Here is an 18,858-nt window from a genome sequence, read left to right as displayed (position 1 = left end):
CCATTTCTATTTTCATCTTCTTTTGATCCGCCATTGAGTTTACCTTGCAATATCCATAGGTTAATGCAAGGTCAGCTGATGTCGACAGGCAGATCATATTTGAGAACATTTAACAAGTATGAATGAATAACGCTCTATTTATAATCTCGGTGGAAGTTGACATGTTTCCTGCAGATAGAAACATTAAAACTCTTAATATACTGGTGTGAGGGATGATAACTTATACAGCAAGTAGCATAGAGTGGAATAAGTAAGTACTATTCATTAAAATAAGGGACTTAAAGAGTATGTGAGAGTGTATTTACTTATACCGTGTGTAATGTTTGCCTTAAACATGAATTGAAATTTAGAAAACAAAGATCAAAAGAAAACCATTGTTGTTCAGATTTGTATATGTAGTAACCAACATGTTGCAGGACAGCTACCATTTGTGTTTGATGTGGAAAGTGTACACAATAGTTATTTAAAAACTGTGAAATTGTAATCTCGTAGCTAAAATCTTGCTAATTACTATCCTTTAGTGGACTAAGGAAACAAAACTGAATAAAACCTATTCTGTGAATTGGGGGAGGGGGTGTGTGTGTGGGGGAGGAGGGTGGTACCAGACTTTGTTCACACTGATATTCAAGTATGTGCTGTCAAATATGTCCACTGCCAAATCAGGGATATTTTATTGTTGCTCACATAGAAAGGTATATGTTGGTGAGGGTATGCCAGCAGCAATACTATAGCTGTTTTAGTTTCACTGCTTAGACCTCTATCAGAATTTACACTGGTTTACAATTAGTAAAACTAGTCTGTGAAGACTTAAATGTAGTATAAGACAGGAGATCTAGAAGATCCAGATTTGTATTAGAAACTGTTAATTACCAGGGAATAACTAAGTATTCAAATTTGTTTAGCATTTTCAATAGCTCTGAATTTTCTTCTCATTGAATAAGATGTGTAGAAAACTGCAATACATCTTTACTCATTTCAGAACCACCAGGGGAAGGTCTCGTTCATAGCAGCGCAAGGTTTGTATAGGTCCTTATTATTTTTCATATGTGGGAATAACTGTCCTGTTTAGATTGATCACTTGTGAAACATTCTGAGCTTGTACTCTTTATTAGACAAACATCAATGTCCAACGATATTTCTGAAGTTGATGTTCTTCTAGGAAGACTTGTTTGAATTATTGCCTCAATTAAATACCATGTTTTTGTACAGCACAAACTGTGTCAAAAAATGTTTCTGCTCTTTTTTCTTAAAGTTTGCACATTTTAGATACATAGTTGTAAAGCTATTTTTGACCAATGCTTGTTAAAATCCGTAAAGTAAAACTTTTGGTAAAACTTGTGGTTTGAATCAAGTAGAATATATATAAAAAGCTCTAACAAAAGTTTATAAGAAAAAATATATCATAAACTAAAGAGTTGTTATAATGATAGCAATATGTTTTAAGGTTTTGTTCTTGATGCTTCGTTGCCTCTGTCTTGGTATGTGGAGTCACTAGATTTATAGAAGTCGGGATAATATCATTGGTCATACCCTTTGTTATTAAATTCAGTGTTGATTAGCAACAGACTTATTTCTGTACATGTTTCCTTTTCCTATAAGCCACTATTTTATCCAATGTTAACAGATATAAGCTGGACCACCTTTTCACAACTGTTGTCTTCAATATTGGCTGTTTTAAACACAAAAATATCAACAGCCTTTATTATATTTCTAGATGGAATGTTCATGTAGGCTGACATTTTTTTTTTGTCTTCTTTTCTCCTGCATTCTTGTAGGACTGTCAATTTTTAAATGATTCCTTTTATGTGGTTACTTGTGATTATCTCTTTAAAATAGCACTTGATAAAATAAGGAAATGTTGTGGTAGTAACTGGAAGATTAAAGTTTAAATCATTGATCTCCATAACCAGCTGTTTTTTTATATTATTTATGTTCCTGTGATATTTCTTACCCTTCTGAAGCACCAAGGGAAGGTACAAAGGATGATTTCTGGAGGATGGTTTGGAAGGAAGATGTAGAGACAATAGTGACGCTGGTAGATAAAGATGGAACCGAACAGGTAAACATTACATGGATTGATATATACAGTATATATATGTAAGGAGTAAATGTGAAACCAATAAAAGGAACAAAGTAAAGACAGTATTAAGAGAGAGATGTGTTGAACTGCACTAACATTGTCAAGACCATAGCAGATCCATATGATGTAACATGTTTGCATTTCTGTGTAATTTTTATTTTTATTTCAATAACAACAGCATTCTAAGGATGCACAATACTGGCCAAAAAAGGTCAATAGAAGCCAGAAATATGGTACTATCACAGTACTGTTGATGGAGACAATAGCCTTCAGAAGCTACGTACTCAGAGAAATGAATGTTATCAAGGTATGACTTAATATTTTACTCTGCTGACATGATGAATATAAATCAAAATCATATCCACAAAAAAACTATATATCTCATTTGTCTGTGAGTATTTAGTACTAAGGTCCTGTTGGTTAGTAATTCAATTTAGGGCACATTAATATGAAATGATTGTTTGCCATATTATGTTTATGTTTGGAGAAATGTCATTAGAAAATTCACAGAGGCTGTTTAATCAACATTTGATATTTATTTATATAACCAATTTTAAATATATAATAATACAACTAAGTACCGAAGATATTAGTTAATGCTAAGAATAAATACTACCATGTTTGGTGCTTATAAAAAATCGTAACACTGGAAGGATAGAAATTATCTGTTATTCTCATGGAGTCCTTGTAGTGTCAAAGTCTATTTCTAGAACAAAGATATTTGTGTTTTCCATTAGCTAGGTGTGAATCATCTTTCAAAATGAATTGAAGATATTTCAATGCTTAATGTGGAGAGATGGCAGACCTGTGCCAATAATGTGCTTAGCACTCCTAATTGCAGATTCTACTGGACTAGGATTATTTTCACTTTCATAACCAAAGCAGACTATAATATTCAATTTGATTGCATGACAACATGGCAGTTGTAAAATTACGCTTCGATATTATGTTTTAATAGTCATTCAGAGCAAAGAGTAATAGTTTTCTTTTTGACTAACCATCATATATTGTTTTTGTTTCTCTATTCTCCTTTCCACACTCTTCATCCCAATAAGATGCTTGCTTGAATTGTTATAAATTGTACAATATAGCAGCATTAGAACCTTACTTTGTTATGATGCCATCAAGTAGTTGTCAATATTGTCCGACAAACCATATTCTAATCATTGGTGGCTATGAATGTGTAAGAACTGGAGAGCATTCATCCCCCACAATGTATTTATTCTGATGAATTGTAATTGTACAGCTTAAAAGAAGAAGTTTCATGCAACGATGATAACCAGATGAAAGAAGGAAGATTCAATTGAAGGAAGGGCTTGATTTGGTGTCATTACACTGATAATAACTTCAGATCATTTAACAACATCAAGCTGTTTGTTTAATTAGTCATTGATCTCTTGTGTTAAAATTGTTTAAGAATCATTTAAGAATCATAAATTTAAACAATGTGGACTCAGTCCATTGTTTCATTTTTGTGAAATGCATAGCATTGTTATTTCAGAAAAATGAATGTTTTCGATGTAGGACTATTACTTACCTATACATTTGCTCTGATTTTATTAAATACACCTGTATAGGCAAAAATGTCAGTCCTGCCGATGCAGTCAAACAGCTCTCAGAATGCACACCTTCAGAAAATGAATGGCAAATGTCTCTGGTGTTATAGATTGCCCTGTATAGGGTACAACTAGTTAATAAAAGGCACTTAAGGAGGAAGCAAATGTGTATCATTTTACAATTTCTTTAAATTAATGTTCCCATTATGAGATAATCAAACAGTTTGACTAAATTACATCATAATAGTGTACTTGTGTAACTTGTGTTACTTGTGTTGTAGAGGAGCACCATCTACAGTATCAGAGGTGTTATTTCTATCTGATTTACATATTTGGTTGATTAATTGACTGACCTAAATTATTACTTCCTGTCCTTCTCATGATGATGAAGAGAATGAAAGAAGAATATTTTACAGTGAATGAATTAAGATTGTATTTGTTGCCATCCCACATGGCTGTGTTGTTTACAGTAGATCTGTTCAGAATCATGAAATACAATGTTGACTAATTGCTGCTTCATTTGTGTGTTATTTATTGCATTGTTACATCAGGGTAATGAGAAAGTCCTTACTTCTGTAAGACAGTATGAGATTCAGTGCTGGAAGTATGGAGGTGTTCCTTCCAAGCCTGCTGACCTAATCTCTGTCATCAAACAGATCAAGAATCATCAGAACGGAGGCAAACATTTGCTGGTCCATTGCAGGTAAGAACACACAGAGTGGAGACAGAATGTTAAATTCCGGAACATTTCACATTCCTCATTTAACTATTTAATACAGACTCATTCAGGATGTTCTCATTGAGGTGGTTTAGTTTCCTATAAAGTTCCTTGAAGACAATAAATTTCAATTATTGAAACATTTATTAATTGTTTATTTGTCATTTTCCTTTTTCAAGTAATGGTGTTGGTGCTACTGGTGTATTCATTGGTCTCTATGATCTGATGGATGTCATTAAAACCAAGAAGGAAGTCAGTGTGTTTGATGTCATAGAAGGAATGAGAAAAGACAGGGTGAACATGGTACTGACAAAAGTAAGTATATTTTATACATAGAGTTATAGTGTTGGTGCTACTGGTATATCCATTACTAGTATTTATGATATAATTGTGTCACATGTAAGAATTGATGATCAGGAAATACTGAATCAGTTTGTAGGAGGACAACTAGTCTCTAGAATTCCTTACATTAGATAAGGTCAATTTGCTTCTTTTCAATGTTAGCTCCAGTATCTGTTCATCTTTGATGCTTTGTTGGAAGCCATGTTGTCTCCAGACTCTCAGATGTCATGTGATCAACTCAAGAAACTTGACCTCTCAGCAATGAAGGAGAAATGCAAGAAGGAATTCCAGGTAGGTGTATTACTGAATGATGATTAACAATAGATTGTTTTAAGTGTAATACTAAATATGTTGTATTACCAAATGGTGTATTAATCTATGGTGTATTACTTAGTGGTGTACTATTTTATGATGTATTAATGTACCAGTAATTTGGTTTTCAATTAGAAAAGTAGGCAATATTACATGATGAGCTTGTCAAAATGAATCTAAAACGAAATATTGCATGAATTTGTTTAGATATTGCAAGACACTGCCAAACATCAGGAGGACTTGGCAACCCTAGCAGGAAATTCATCTGAGAATAATCATAAGAATCGGTTCCCTGATCTTCTTCCAGGTGAGCATTAAGGTTTACTTATGTAACAAAACATATTTTTGTAACATGATTCAATAAATTGTCACCCCAATTTAGTTACTGATGGTAGGTTATTTACATATGTTTGTAACATGGTTCAATAAAATTGTCACCCCAATTAACTTACTGATGGTAGGTTATTTACATTATTGAAATTTCTATATTACTCTTTTACAGTGGACAAATTCAGACCAGCCTTGAAATCCCCTAGCAACTTATTTGGTTCCACTGATTACATCAATGCTACTTTTGCCAAGGTTTGTGTTCATGTACCTGTCTGGTCTCCAATTACTTTGTATCTAATCTAACAGCAATTGATTTTTGTGTTTGTTTGCGGAAACATTTTGGTATATGTGTCAGAAAGAATTATTGAAAGCATCTCCTCCAAGATGTGGATGTCTTATTTGATATTCATTTATTTCGTACAACTTACTTGATGTTTAAGGGATAGTGTCTGAGAAAGAAAAAGAGTGGAAGAAAAATAAACATGTCGATACCAAGCCATCTTTCATTCATTGCATTACTAAGATTTGTGAAATGTATGTCCCAGATTGCTCTAACTAGTGATGGCAGTTACATATACATATTTTCAGGACATTTCACAGAGGGGGTTTATACTGACCCAATCACCTTTAGCCTCAACCGTAGAAGATTTTTGGAGACTGGTCTTTGACTATGACTGTAACTGCATTTTGATGTTGAACACGATAGATGAATCTGATGAGGTAGGTGTCTAATAAGATAAATGTTTGCACAGGTAAGTGTTTGAAGGTTGCATAACTTTTGAGTGGTAATCAAGAGTTGCATTAGCACCACCTGATTTACAATAACTTGTACAGCATATGCAGAGAATAATTATATGGTATTAATGTGGTATCCTAAATGTTTATCTTGCTACACTAAAGCTCATGTGAATTACATTTATTTGAATACAAGAACTTACATGCTCATTACTTTAATCACAAAGAAAATGCACAGACAGAATTGTCTTCGTAACTGAAAAGAAACTGTTTTATCTTGCATGTGTGAAATCTGCTGATTTCATATTTGTTAACACTAACTCACAATTAGTTTTTGAGTTATAAATGCCTTATTTGATATTTATTTAATCTTACAACTTACTTGATGTTTAATGGATTGTGTCTGAGAAAGATAGAGAGGGGAAGAAACCTTTGGCAAAAATTGCATCTCTAACCACTTTGGTCACCAATCATCTAAAGTAACTTAGTAAACAGTTGAAAACATTTCTGCTCTTCTCCAAACATAGTTTACAATGTCATAGTCATTCGTGACATTTAAATCATTTTCTAAATCCTTAAATTGTTGATTTATTTAACAAAGTAGTAAGGTTTGTTCTACATTGAATATTGCTGTATTGCGGTTTGTTTGATAGAATTCAAAACCAAACACAGCTTTTTCAAATTGTGTATTAAATAACAGCTAATAGAAATATATACTCTATGACTAAAAATATTATTATCCTAGCATGTTTTTGCAAATAAGTAAGTAATAATGTTTTTTTCTTTTTTTTTCAGAAGTGAGTATTTGAGAACCTTTCTTATCATTGCACATGGTCAAGGAAGCTATATTTTCAAATTATTACTTGAATTTCTTCAGGAAGACATGAAACTATTTTAATTGTTAACTTTGCTTCATTACTTGAGGTGCTTACCACTGTATGTACTGTGATAGACAAATCCATTCACCTGCTGCTACATTAGAAGGGAATGTTATGAAATGTGGAATCTATAGCGGTTAATGACAACAATTTTGTATCTTTTGGAAGTATATGTAAAAGACCTTATCATAGGACTTACTTTTTAAACATTTGTTACTATTAACATAAGGAGTACTCACTTGGCTTTAAAATATGTCATAGTTTATTAAAATCATTTAAACTGAAATAAAATGCTACAAATTAATGGTAAGTAATAACGATGGGGTGACACTACATGCTGTGTGAGAGAAGCGTTTCCCGGGGAGCTGTGTTTTTTAATAGTGTTACTATTTCCTTTATATTGAATGAGTAGTTTAATAATTTCTCTCCTTTCTATTTTACAGTCTCTAACTGTTTATTGGCCTAATGGCCACAATGCAGCCGCTTCTAATGGTCTCATGACTGTTATCTGTAAGAAGATTGAAGAAAGTGATGTTTTCACTAGGAGACAGTTTGAAGTCAAACATAAAAGATCTCAGGTATATAATCAGTTTATATAGTAATCATGTCCTGTTGTGTGTCAACATCATGTTATATTTTGCGTATTTTGTAGCCACAGAATACCTTCACATAAAATTCTTTCTTTATTACGACTTATTCACTTCATAGGAACCAGCTGTATGATTATCTTTACATTAATCTGAACAACTAAATGAAAACTTTGAAACTAACTAAACTTAGTCCTTCAAATTTGGTCATAATTTTTCAGTCAATTTGCTTTGGTTGATTTTATAGGTACTTCTGTTACATTTCTCTATGTGTGGGAATGGGCTAATACCTTTCACTATAAGTTATCACAGATGAATTAACCCATTGCAATAAATATAATATCTTGCTCGACTTCTGCAAACTTTGAACTACAAACTTCATTTTTGCATTTAATAAACAAATGCATACACTTATGTTTAATGTTTCAGAAATCCCTTTTGGTGGATCATTTCTCCTTCCATGGATGTCCTGGAAGTAAACCTGATGTGCATAAACTCAGAGAATTCATCAAATACAGCAGAACTAAAGGCACTGGTCCAGCTTTGGTACACTGCATGTATGTATCATAGTCTATTAAACTGAATCATTGTAAGACCCTCAGAGAATTCATCAAATATATCAGAACTAAATGCACTGGTCCAGCTTTGGTACATTGCATGTATGTTACATAGTCTATTAAACTGAATCATTGTAAAACCCTCAGAGAATTCATCAAGTACACCAGAACTAAGGGCACTGGTCCAGCTTTGGTACATTGCATGTATGTATCATAGTCTCTTAAACTGAATCATTGTAAAACCCTCAGAGAATCCATCAAGTACACCAGAACTAAGGGCACTGGTCCAGCTTTGGTACATTGCATGTATGTATCATAGTCTGCATTAAACTGAATCATTGTAAGACCCTCAGAGAATTCATCAAATATATCAGAACTAAATGCACTGGTCCAGCTTTGGTACATTGCATGTATGTATCATAGTCTATTAAACTGAATCATTGTAAAACCCTCAGAGAATTCATCAAGTACACCAGAACTAAGGGCACTGGTCCAGCTTTGGTACATTGCATGTATGTATCATAGTCTATTAAACTGAATCATTGTAAGACCCTCAGAGAATTCATCAAGTACACCAGAACTAAGGGCACTGGTCCAGCTTTGGTACATTGCATGTATGTATCATAGTCTATTAAACTGAATCATTGTAAGACCCTCAGAGAATTCATCAAATATATCAGAACTAAATGCACTGGTCCAGCTTTGGTACATTGCATGTATGTATCATAGTCTATTAAACTGAATCATTGTAAAACCCTCAGAGAATTCATCAAGTACACCAGAACTAAGGGCACTGGTCCAGCTTTGGTACATTGCATTCATGTATCATAGTCTATTAAACTGAATCATTGTAAGACCCTCAGAGAATTCATCAAGTACATCATAACTAAATGCTCTGGTTCAGCTGTAGTTCATAAACACATTATGGTGTTGATCTAATTAACAAATTAATTCCATGATAATTGATCAACTGTCTGTCTTTCCCTTCTCTTCTCTCAGTAATGGAGTTGGTTTGAGTGCTGTCTATGTCACAGTAATCTCTGAACTAGAGAGAATTGAAAAAGAGGACGCTGTTGATGTATTTCAAACTTTGAATAAACTACGGAAGCAATGTCCTAAGGCAGTCCAGACACAGGTTTGATGATTGATTGTCACTTAACTGAATCTACCTGCTGACATATGCTACTGTTAAACCTGCTGTGAATGGGGGGGGGGGGGGGAATTAGTGAATTAAAGTTATCTGTATTGTAGATCCAGATTACCTTAAATTGTAACTTTGCTAGAATAGGTATATTGGTGTACTCCATCATAAATGTATGTGACATATTTATACATACATGTGTATCTCATTATATGTGACATAGTTTGTGACAACGTTAAGGTATATTGATATACTCTATTATATATATATATATATATATATATATATATATATATATATATATATATATATATATATATATATATATATATATATATATTTATATAAAGTGCACATTAGGTGCCCATTGCATATTGAAAATTGCTACCTTAGAGGGACAGTAACGTTAGGGGAACATTTTCGTGTTCCCCTAATGTTTAAGGGTATGTTCATTCTGTTATGAGGGCTTCGGTGTACAGGTAATTAGTACCCATTGATCGTGGATGCTGCCCTCTACACCCCTTTATTTTGATTGGACGATTATACATCTGAATGGATATTTATAGCTTGGCAAATTTTGTAGTAGTATATGTGACCTGTGCAAAATTTAGCTACTAGGGACCCATCAAGATATATCTCGTTTATTTTATCGTCCTATCGGTATATGTTTTACTATCGATGCTCTTTTAATGCTGGTAAAACTGACCAATGGAACTGTGACCTTGAAAGTCACAATTTCGATCCCTATCCCTTTCGGTGATACATATACTGATATCCATGTTCATATTGACGCAGTTTCTTTTGGTATACAAACCTTGTGACGTCATCACCGCGCAATGTCGCTTAGTGTAATGTAGAGCTCATATGGACGTGTGTACAGGTAAACGTGTTGTCCGTATGGCCGCAAGTTTTCACACTGTATGCAAGCAAGAACGGTAAACCTAACTTTTGTTCGCGAATCGGCGCGGTATCCATGTTGCACTATCAAAATGAGAGCCGTCGAGATTGACTTTGGAAGCCTAGGTAATACCGTAATACTTTCTTGCAATTGCTAGATATTAATTCGTTTACCAAATGCTTTATTGACTAGCCTAGAATTAGTAATAGTATAAAGTAGACCTCAGTTCCCTGTGCAGCTGGCTGATTACCAATCACAATTTGTGCAAAATGTGATCATATGTATTGTGTTTCTGGTAACATTGAAAAAGGCTTAGGGAACATAGGCTGTGATGGGGGAGGGAAAGGATGGATGATTGATGAATTGCTGACCAATGTCATTGAATATGCTAGACATGGATCTTCCATCTAGCCAAATGGATTAAAGCCATATCCGTCAAGATAGTCACAAGTCTGCCCCCCACCTCCACTCACACAACCCCAACATTTTACTCCCTATGCACACTAGTGGTTCAACAATAGAGCCAAGAGTTTACTGAATAAAATCCGTGGCAAAAAAACCTTCACACCCATAAATACAGCCGCCCACACCCCCACCCCCCCCCCCACCAACAAAAGAATGCCTCTTATAATGCAACTTGTACCCTAATTTAATGTCATGTGGTGACCACAGTATGCCTGAAGTATACTGGCTTTGTAAAAGACCAAGCTAATTAGGTTTTCCTCGGTGGAAAAATCTGAGCAAGCTATGTTTGAGGTTAAAGCTACACAGATAAGAGAGGTAGAAGTGTGCCATGAACACTACAAACAGACTGCTAAGACTAGAACTTCGTAAAAGACTAACTTTTGCTAATTATACATTGACAGCATTTTCTGATCAAGAATAGTGTTCGACCGATAATAGGTTAGATAATCGGCATCGGGCCGATTATCAGACAATCAGTAACCGGCATCGGCAAAATCCATTGCGCTACCGATTATTTGGAACCGATTATTAAGTTCCACATCAAGGATTGTATTTTACGCGCTTTTGATTCTCCACAACTACAACGGGAGAAGTTCGATTCAGCGCTATTCATAGCCGGGGAAGGTGCGCTAATCTACCGTGAAGCGGTATCGCAAGTCCCTCACGCGAGTTTGTACTAATGCTGTTCGATATACTATCCAGTTTTAGCAGTTAACATCATACAGTATACTCGCGATAAGCTTAGAGGGACGACGTTATTATTTTTTTTTTCACTTCGCTTCTTGCATCTAACGAAACCTCCTGTTATCAGGTTTAATATTAACGATTGATATGAAAGATTAATTGTTTTGAGTAAATGTAAAACCAAATCAATATACTTTTAAAACACTTTGGCCATTTCACCGTAGGTGAAAACTGGAAAGTGAGAGTGACGTTATGCTTTGTTCATTGTGAGTTCTACGCACATTAGGCTAGTCTGGCTAGAGAACTGTTGAGCTTAATAACTGTTTAGTTTGAAAATACGCCCAATTTTCTACAAATGCCATAAAATTATGCAATCAAGGCGCCAAATACTCCTAAAATTCCCTAGAAATGTTAGGCGACAGTCCTCGGTAGTTCTACTGCATTACCATTTGTGATTACTAATCACTGATTAGGCAAACATTCTTACGCATATTTTTGCGAAAAACCCGTAGCAACTTTTTTCCCCTGACCTAATGTACTATACCTGCTAAAATATCACCTTTGCAGTAATTAAACTTACCGAACTGATAAGCATGTCTGATTTCCAGCGAAAACGTCAATGGGACTTTAGTGTGTGGTTTTCCCACCTGTAGTAATGTCAATGGAGAAGCGCCATTGACTTACTGTGTATGATCGTTTAAACAACGTTCCATCGGAAGGTTTCCCTTGCATATGGCAAAACTTGGAAGCAAACGTTCGGGATTGTGTTATCTTTTTCAATGAAATATTAAAATAAAACTGCTTATCCACTATAGGTAATAGGCATCGGCCCGATTGTCACAGAAACTAATCGGTACTCGGTAAAGCTGATTATCATTTAATAGGTCGAACTCTAATCAAGAAATCTTTACCATAATTTGGGTTTTTGTCACACCGTAACATTGGAAAATAGTGTTGTTATAATCTACTAAAATGTGTATACTGACAATTGAAAGTTCTACATTAGCTGGTTATATTTTGAGCACATTTATTGCTTAAAATTGCCGATAATGCAGTCAACTTTTTTATATAAGATTCTTTCCTATGACATGCAATGAATGAATGACACACACACACTTAAACCGTATACCGATCGGAGAGTTGTATAAATGCACACATTATGTGAACATATGTACTGTACTCTTAACTGTGAATAGGGGGACATATGCAAGTGTCCCTCTATCATACTAAAAATTGTTTGAAGTACGTAAAGAAGACACAGTTACTATCGCTTTTCTGATATATCTGTCAGTGAGTTGCATAAAAGATGCGATCCAAGTTCCATGCACTGCTATCAATCCCTCCAGTCTGCGGTGAATTTATCCTTAACGACGCATTTGCATTAAGACTTATATGTGGCTTTAAATGGAAAGTCCATCCAAGGTGGGTTTTTTGACGGTGTCCTGGTACTGTACACTTTAGGGTTATATATATATATATATATATATAACATGTTTTATATGAATATATGTATCCCAATAAGTATGACAATTTTAATTTTATTGATTGATTGGGCTAAATGTGACCATAATCATCCTTAGTTATATACCCCTGAATATGACATGATAATGAAAATCATTAAAGGTATTGCTTTGACTGCTTCGTCTGTAGCTAAGGTTGAAAATGAGTTCACATAATGAGGTCAATACAGACCTTTAGAGTAAATGTGGCTGTGTAGGCATATTGAGGCATTCCACCTTAAGTATATGTTTTTATGTAAGTTGTCCATTTTCCTTTCATTCCCAGGATGAATACCTTCTGTGTTATGAGCTTCTTAGAGATCATTTTAACAATCCAGAAGAATATGCTGTTGTCTTCTAAGATGGAGCTGGATTAAATGAAGACTCTATAAACTATATTATAAGATTAGATCAGTTTTGACCATTATTTTATTCATTGATAATGCTATGTAGTGGTTTATCAAAATAGAATAATTCAGTGACTATTCATTAACCAGAATTTTGTACTCATAAACCTGAAATTAAGTGATTAGATTGTGGAATCTAGATGTTTCAGTAATGAGTAGTCCACGTCAGTATTGAAATGATGAACATCTGATCAGCTCAATATCCAAGTCCATTTAATACTTTTGAATAACTTTCTAATAATTCAACTTACATGTTTTGTTGTTAGATGTAAACATGTAATATATATGATTATTCTTACAATGTCCAACTGATAGCCTTACAAACTTGGCTTGCAAAGTAAACAAAATGTAAATGCGATTAATTAATATTTAGTGTAAAGACAGTTATGCAAATGGCTAAAATGGGCTACAAATATGTAGAGACAAATTTGACGAATGTTTCTTCATTTGCATGATTGAAATATGTCATGACATTGGAAATCTTACCACAAAATAAAAGGTAATTTTGAGTTCAATTTATTTATTTTTTATGTCCTCCAATTGTGGTAAAAGGAACAGTGGGGAGTCAAATGCTGGACAGGAACATTGAAAGGTAACAAAACCATGTACCCTGGTCCAGCTGATGTAAATAGCCAGTTATACACTGAATCTTTACAATGTTTCAGTTTTTTTCTCCTGTTTCCTCCTTTTCATTTAAATTTTCTACTACTTGTTGTTATTACTATTACTTTCATATTGAACAGTACTTTTACATATATATCTCAATTTTTACTGTAAGTTGTTCATGAATGCTAGATGAAATGTGTTGGACTTTAATTTCACTTTTACTACTTCTTGATGTTTTTACTATTTTCATATTTAACAGTGCATTGACAAGTTGATTGATGTGATGAAGGGTACTCAAGTGGTTTAATGTTATATCTTCATGTTTACTGTAAGTTATTAAAGAATGCAAGTAGACTGGGGTGGTGGGGGCGAGGTGGCAGTATTATCAGTTCATAACAGCAAACAATAGGTTGAAAAGCAATTGAAATGTATGTAATCATTTGATAATATCTTTCCTCAGAATGTATGTTTTACATTATGCACATTAAAAATATGTCATTGGAGGAAGTGGAAATGAAAATATGGATACCAAGATTCAAGTCAAAACTTTAAATTAATTATGAACACTGAAGTGTCTATTAGTGTTTTATTATACATGGCCAGTAGTGTTTATTAAGAAGAAGTGGGGACAGGGTAACCTTGTTTCCAGTTGTAGGCATGCTTAATGTGATCTTCCCAACTATGAACATGGAAATGTATATTAGTGTATTAGTATACATGGCCAGTAGTGTTTATAAAGTGGAAATGGGAACAGGGTATCTTTGTGTCTAAGATGGAAGCATGCTAAATGTAATCTTCCCAATTATGAACATGGAAGTGATTATTGAACAATATGCAAGTTGTTGTGATGAGGGCTATTGGAGAAGGTTGAATGTCAAATTTTAATTTTACTGCCAGTTGTTAATGCATGCTACTAGAGGGGATGGGAGGGGGAGAGGGGATGTGTTATCAGTTCATAACAGAAACATTAGTTAGAACAGCCATTTGAGTGTATGTAATTTGATGACTTTCAAAAGACTATCATCTTGTGCATTTTGCACTTTAAGATATGTCTGTCATGTTAGCATTTATACATGGTTATTGGACCGTACTTAATCACTTTTGAATACAACAAAGAAACCCTAGATATCTCCACAGTTTCACATAGCTTCTTTCAGAATGTCTGTCTTTGTTTTGTACTTTCAGTTTTCATGTTATGGTAAAACGGTGTTCAATTAGTCTTGATAATGAGTGATAAATTACTCAGCAATTAGACAGCATATCCAACAGTTATGGAGTTTACAGCTGTACTCTCGCATGGTAAGGTCTCAAGGTAAAGTCAGAATATACAAGCCATATTGTTCGTCTGCTCTGGGAGATGTAAGACTAACAACCTCCTATTTGTTATAACAGCTGAGATGATGAAACCACGAGATAGCCTGTTCCTGTCTAGAAAATATATGCCACTTATCAACAACACATTAACACAAACCTTTCCTCCCATGTTCATGAAACCAGGACAGCGAGGGTTAATATCAATAATTGTTACTAGTTGATAAATCCACATGTACCATTCGGAGCATTTTATTAAAGCTACCTGAAGCATTCAGCAAAAAGTTTGAGTACTGCATTCATATTTGCTTTGCTGAGGTTACTCGAAAAAGAAAACTATAGGTTGATTTAATTCTCCATGACAGGATTTGTTTTTGTCAGATCCCGATGGATGGCAACACACTCACACATTCAATGGAATTTGGTTCGCAACTCGTTTTACCGACCCTCCTCCCGCCGTCCTCCTCCCTGCCAAAAATCAAAGGGGAAAAAAAGATAGCTTGGGAGAAATGTGCAAGACCCCTAGTGTTAATCAAACGCGTTGCCGCGTTGTTCTCTGGGCAGTACAGCAAATAGACACCGGAAAATAGCTTCGTGAAAAAGAAAGGTACACTAGGGCCTAGGCTAGGGTATTAACAAGACTACGCCCTAGTGTGTATAGCAAGCCTACCAATATTGACCTAGGCAAGGTTTAAATGAAGACAGCGACGTAGCCAGGAATTTGAAAGGGGGGGAGCACTTTTTGCGATTGATATCGATTTCAAAAATTTAGGCACGACTATCTGAGTGGAGCGCCACCATCGGTTGGCGCGGAGCGTACAAGAAAATTTTTGGTTTTACAAACCCCCCAGATGGCCGGAAACGGTCCTTCCCGAGTGTTCATGCTGGTTCCATGGCCTCTTCCTAACTTGAGACACCTCATTCAATATCACTTTTCAACCAAAAAAAAACAAACGAGTTAAGATACATAAAGATACATTAAGTACATAATTCAATAATACATAATGTATTTAAAATTAGCAAGGTACATGTACAGAGTAGTCTTACTTTTCAACTGCTGATACTTGTAGTTACATATATAGATAGGCCAGAAATGTCTTAGATACAACTATAGCCAGTAATTGTCTTTGATACAACTGTAAATGTTTAAGTTAGCCTAATAAGAGAAGGCGAGAGCTATCCGACGATTGCCATCTGATTCGAATTTCTCAATTGTTTTCTCAACTGAAATATTATCTTCGTAAACAGGTTCTTAACTAGATGTTACAACACTGACAAGATCGGATCCTATAGTCTTTTTCGGCGGGTAGAGTGTTGAATGAAACGGCACGCGATAGAAATGACAGCCTAAATTAGAAGACTAGGTCACCTAATTAAGCCATATTCTTGCTACGTTCATTTCAATAGTTATTCCTGTCTAGACTCTTAAACTCGTTCAGGAAGCTTATGGATTTGAAATATGGGTGTTTTTAAAAAAAGATAACTTGGCCAAAAAAAAGTGTAGGCCCGGGCCCACAGTGCTACATACTGGCTACGCCCCTGATCATATGATATCATATTATCAGCAGATTTTGTTTCCTGTTTGAATTCTTTTACATGTTCTTTTACATAATATATCAGAAAGACAAACATAGTGCTTTTTTACAATTTTTCAAGTAGGATGATTCTTGTTTATTCCAATGTCTGGACTTTAATACATTTGACCAACTTAACTGATGGACAATATAAACTTTCATATTTTGGAATATAGCCAGATATGCAGTGGCCTAAAAACAAATATCGTTATCGCAGTGTATTAGCAGTGGAATAATTATTTATAGGAAGTGCGTATCACGTACGATTGCCAGCTTAGCTTCATAACATGCTGTTCGTGCAATAACTTAGGACGAATCATAGAAAGGATGAGAACGAACGTTGTTGACGTTGTTGTGCATACGGTTCGTGACATTCCATAGAGTGCGGTTAGGTAGGCAATATGTATTTTATTACGCAGTGGCCAACTGTAGGCTTGTAATAGGCTATAGGCTCAATTTAGCTAATTGCATCTGCCAAACTAAGTAAGTAGTTGAATCAGTAGGCGTGAATGTTACTACGATTATAATTGAGTTAACGGAGCTGACGAGTATTCAAGATCAAAAGAGCACTGACAAAATACCATGCTAAAAAACAACAGTTTTTAAACATTTTTTCGACACTGAAAGGGGGGGAGCGGTCGCTCCCCCTGCTCCCCCCCCCCCCGGCTACGTCCCTGAATGAAGATAGACAATTCATAACTGACAGTCATTTGGAGCTGCTCTCTCCTTAATCTGGATCTAACCTCTATGCACCCCAGATGAAACTTCAGATATTTTGATAAAATAGTTTGGGTAAGTGACCGGGGAATGGCATAAGGGATCCTGTATGTATATATATATATATATATATATATATATATATATATATATATATATATATATATATATATATATATATATATATATATTTATATATATATATATATATATATATGTATATATATATATATGTATATATATATATATATATACATATACATATATACATACATATATATATATATATATATATATATATAGATATATATATATATATATATAAATAATAATAAATAATAAATGAACTTATAAAGCGCTAAAATCTACGAAGTATTCAATAGCGCTGTACAACCCTAATAAAAAGCCAACTTAAAAAAATGAGTCTTCAAGCAAGACTTGAACTGAATGAGAGTGGGAGAACTCCGCACAGATATGGGCAGACCATTCCAGAGCTTGGGCCCGGCTGATGTAAAGGCACGGTCGCCATAGGTTTTCAGTTTAGTTCTGGGAACAGTGAGAGTGAGTGTATTGCTAGAACGCAAGGTATAACGAGTATTGACCTGGAAGGACAGATCGTCCGACAAATAGGCGGGTGCCATTCCATGAATGCACTTACACACCAGGAGCAGTACTTTGAACTTAATTCTGAATTCAACAGGCAACCAGTGCAAAGAATGGAGGATACTCAACGATGGTGTGTTGAAGTCATAGCAGTCTACAACAAGCCTGGCTGCGCTGTTCTGCAGACGCTGCAGTCTCTGAATCAGACACCCTGGAATACCATGGAGCAAACTATTGCAATAATCCAAATGGCTGTGAATGAATGAATGAACCAATGTACTCATAGTTCTAGAAGACATATGTGTCCTAATCTTCTTTAAATTAAAAAATATAATAGAAACCAGTCTTGCTAACTTTACTGATATGTTTATCCATTTTCATGTGTTTGTCGAAAATAACCCAGAGGTTGCGGACTTGATCACAAGAAGGAATGGAAGCACCACCAACCCTGATAGATTTATTGACGACCTTTGTGAGCTGGACAATATATATATATATATATATATATATATATATATATATATATATATATATATATATATATATATATATATATATATATATATATATATATATATATATATATATATATATATATATATATATATATATATATATATATATATATATATATATATATATATATATATATATATATATGTAATATAACGACAATCCACGTTTACTCCAAAAGAAAATATTATTCGAGAAGAAAACCAGAGAAATAAGATATGACTCATAATCGAGAAATAAGGAGTAAGTTTTAGAAAATATATTGGAATATTCGGTCCCCCTGGGACCTTCGTCAGCAATACTTGGCAGTCGAATGAAAAGTACAAAATTTAACACAATGAAAGT

General features: G+C 34.4%; 1 protein-coding gene across 5 annotated transcripts in view; it reads left to right on the top strand.

Moving 5' to 3' along the window:
* Positions 1 to 15,373, top strand: part of LOC139973666 (uncharacterized) — a 76,681-nt gene extending 61,308 nt beyond the window's left edge. For 2 of the 5 annotated variants that reach the window (XM_071980491.1, XM_071980488.1), the window contains 13 exons: positions 980 to 1,016; positions 1,962 to 2,059; positions 2,259 to 2,387; positions 4,188 to 4,339; positions 4,534 to 4,669; positions 4,859 to 4,987; positions 5,216 to 5,315; positions 5,511 to 5,590; positions 5,927 to 6,058; positions 7,395 to 7,529; positions 7,968 to 8,095; positions 9,095 to 9,230; positions 13,069 to 15,372. In XM_071980491.1, coding sequence (XP_071836592.1) covers positions 980 to 1,016; positions 1,962 to 2,059; positions 2,259 to 2,387; positions 4,188 to 4,339; positions 4,534 to 4,669; positions 4,859 to 4,987; positions 5,216 to 5,315; positions 5,511 to 5,590; positions 5,927 to 6,058; positions 7,395 to 7,529; positions 7,968 to 8,095; positions 9,095 to 9,230; positions 13,069 to 13,143 — 1,467 coding nt within the window. In that variant the 3' untranslated portion in view covers positions 13,144 to 15,372. Of the gene's footprint in view, positions 1 to 979; positions 1,017 to 1,961; positions 2,060 to 2,258; positions 2,388 to 4,187; positions 4,340 to 4,533; positions 4,670 to 4,858; positions 4,988 to 5,215; positions 5,316 to 5,510; positions 5,591 to 5,926; positions 6,059 to 7,394; positions 7,530 to 7,967; positions 8,096 to 8,356; positions 8,402 to 8,664; positions 8,710 to 9,094; positions 9,231 to 13,068 lie in introns of those variants that run through there. The other 3 variants (XM_071980489.1, XM_071980490.1, XR_011795282.1) reach the window with 3 other exon arrangements.
* The last annotated feature ends 3,485 nt before the right edge of the window (positions 15,374 to 18,858 follow it).

This window comes from Apostichopus japonicus, chromosome 9 (assembly GCF_037975245.1).
Source record: "Apostichopus japonicus isolate 1M-3 chromosome 9, ASM3797524v1, whole genome shotgun sequence".
NCBI lineage: Eukaryota > Metazoa > Echinodermata > Holothuroidea > Aspidochirotida > Stichopodidae > Apostichopus > Apostichopus japonicus.
Note: the sequence above shows the minus strand (reverse complement) of the source record. Positions and strands in the feature narration are given on the sequence as shown.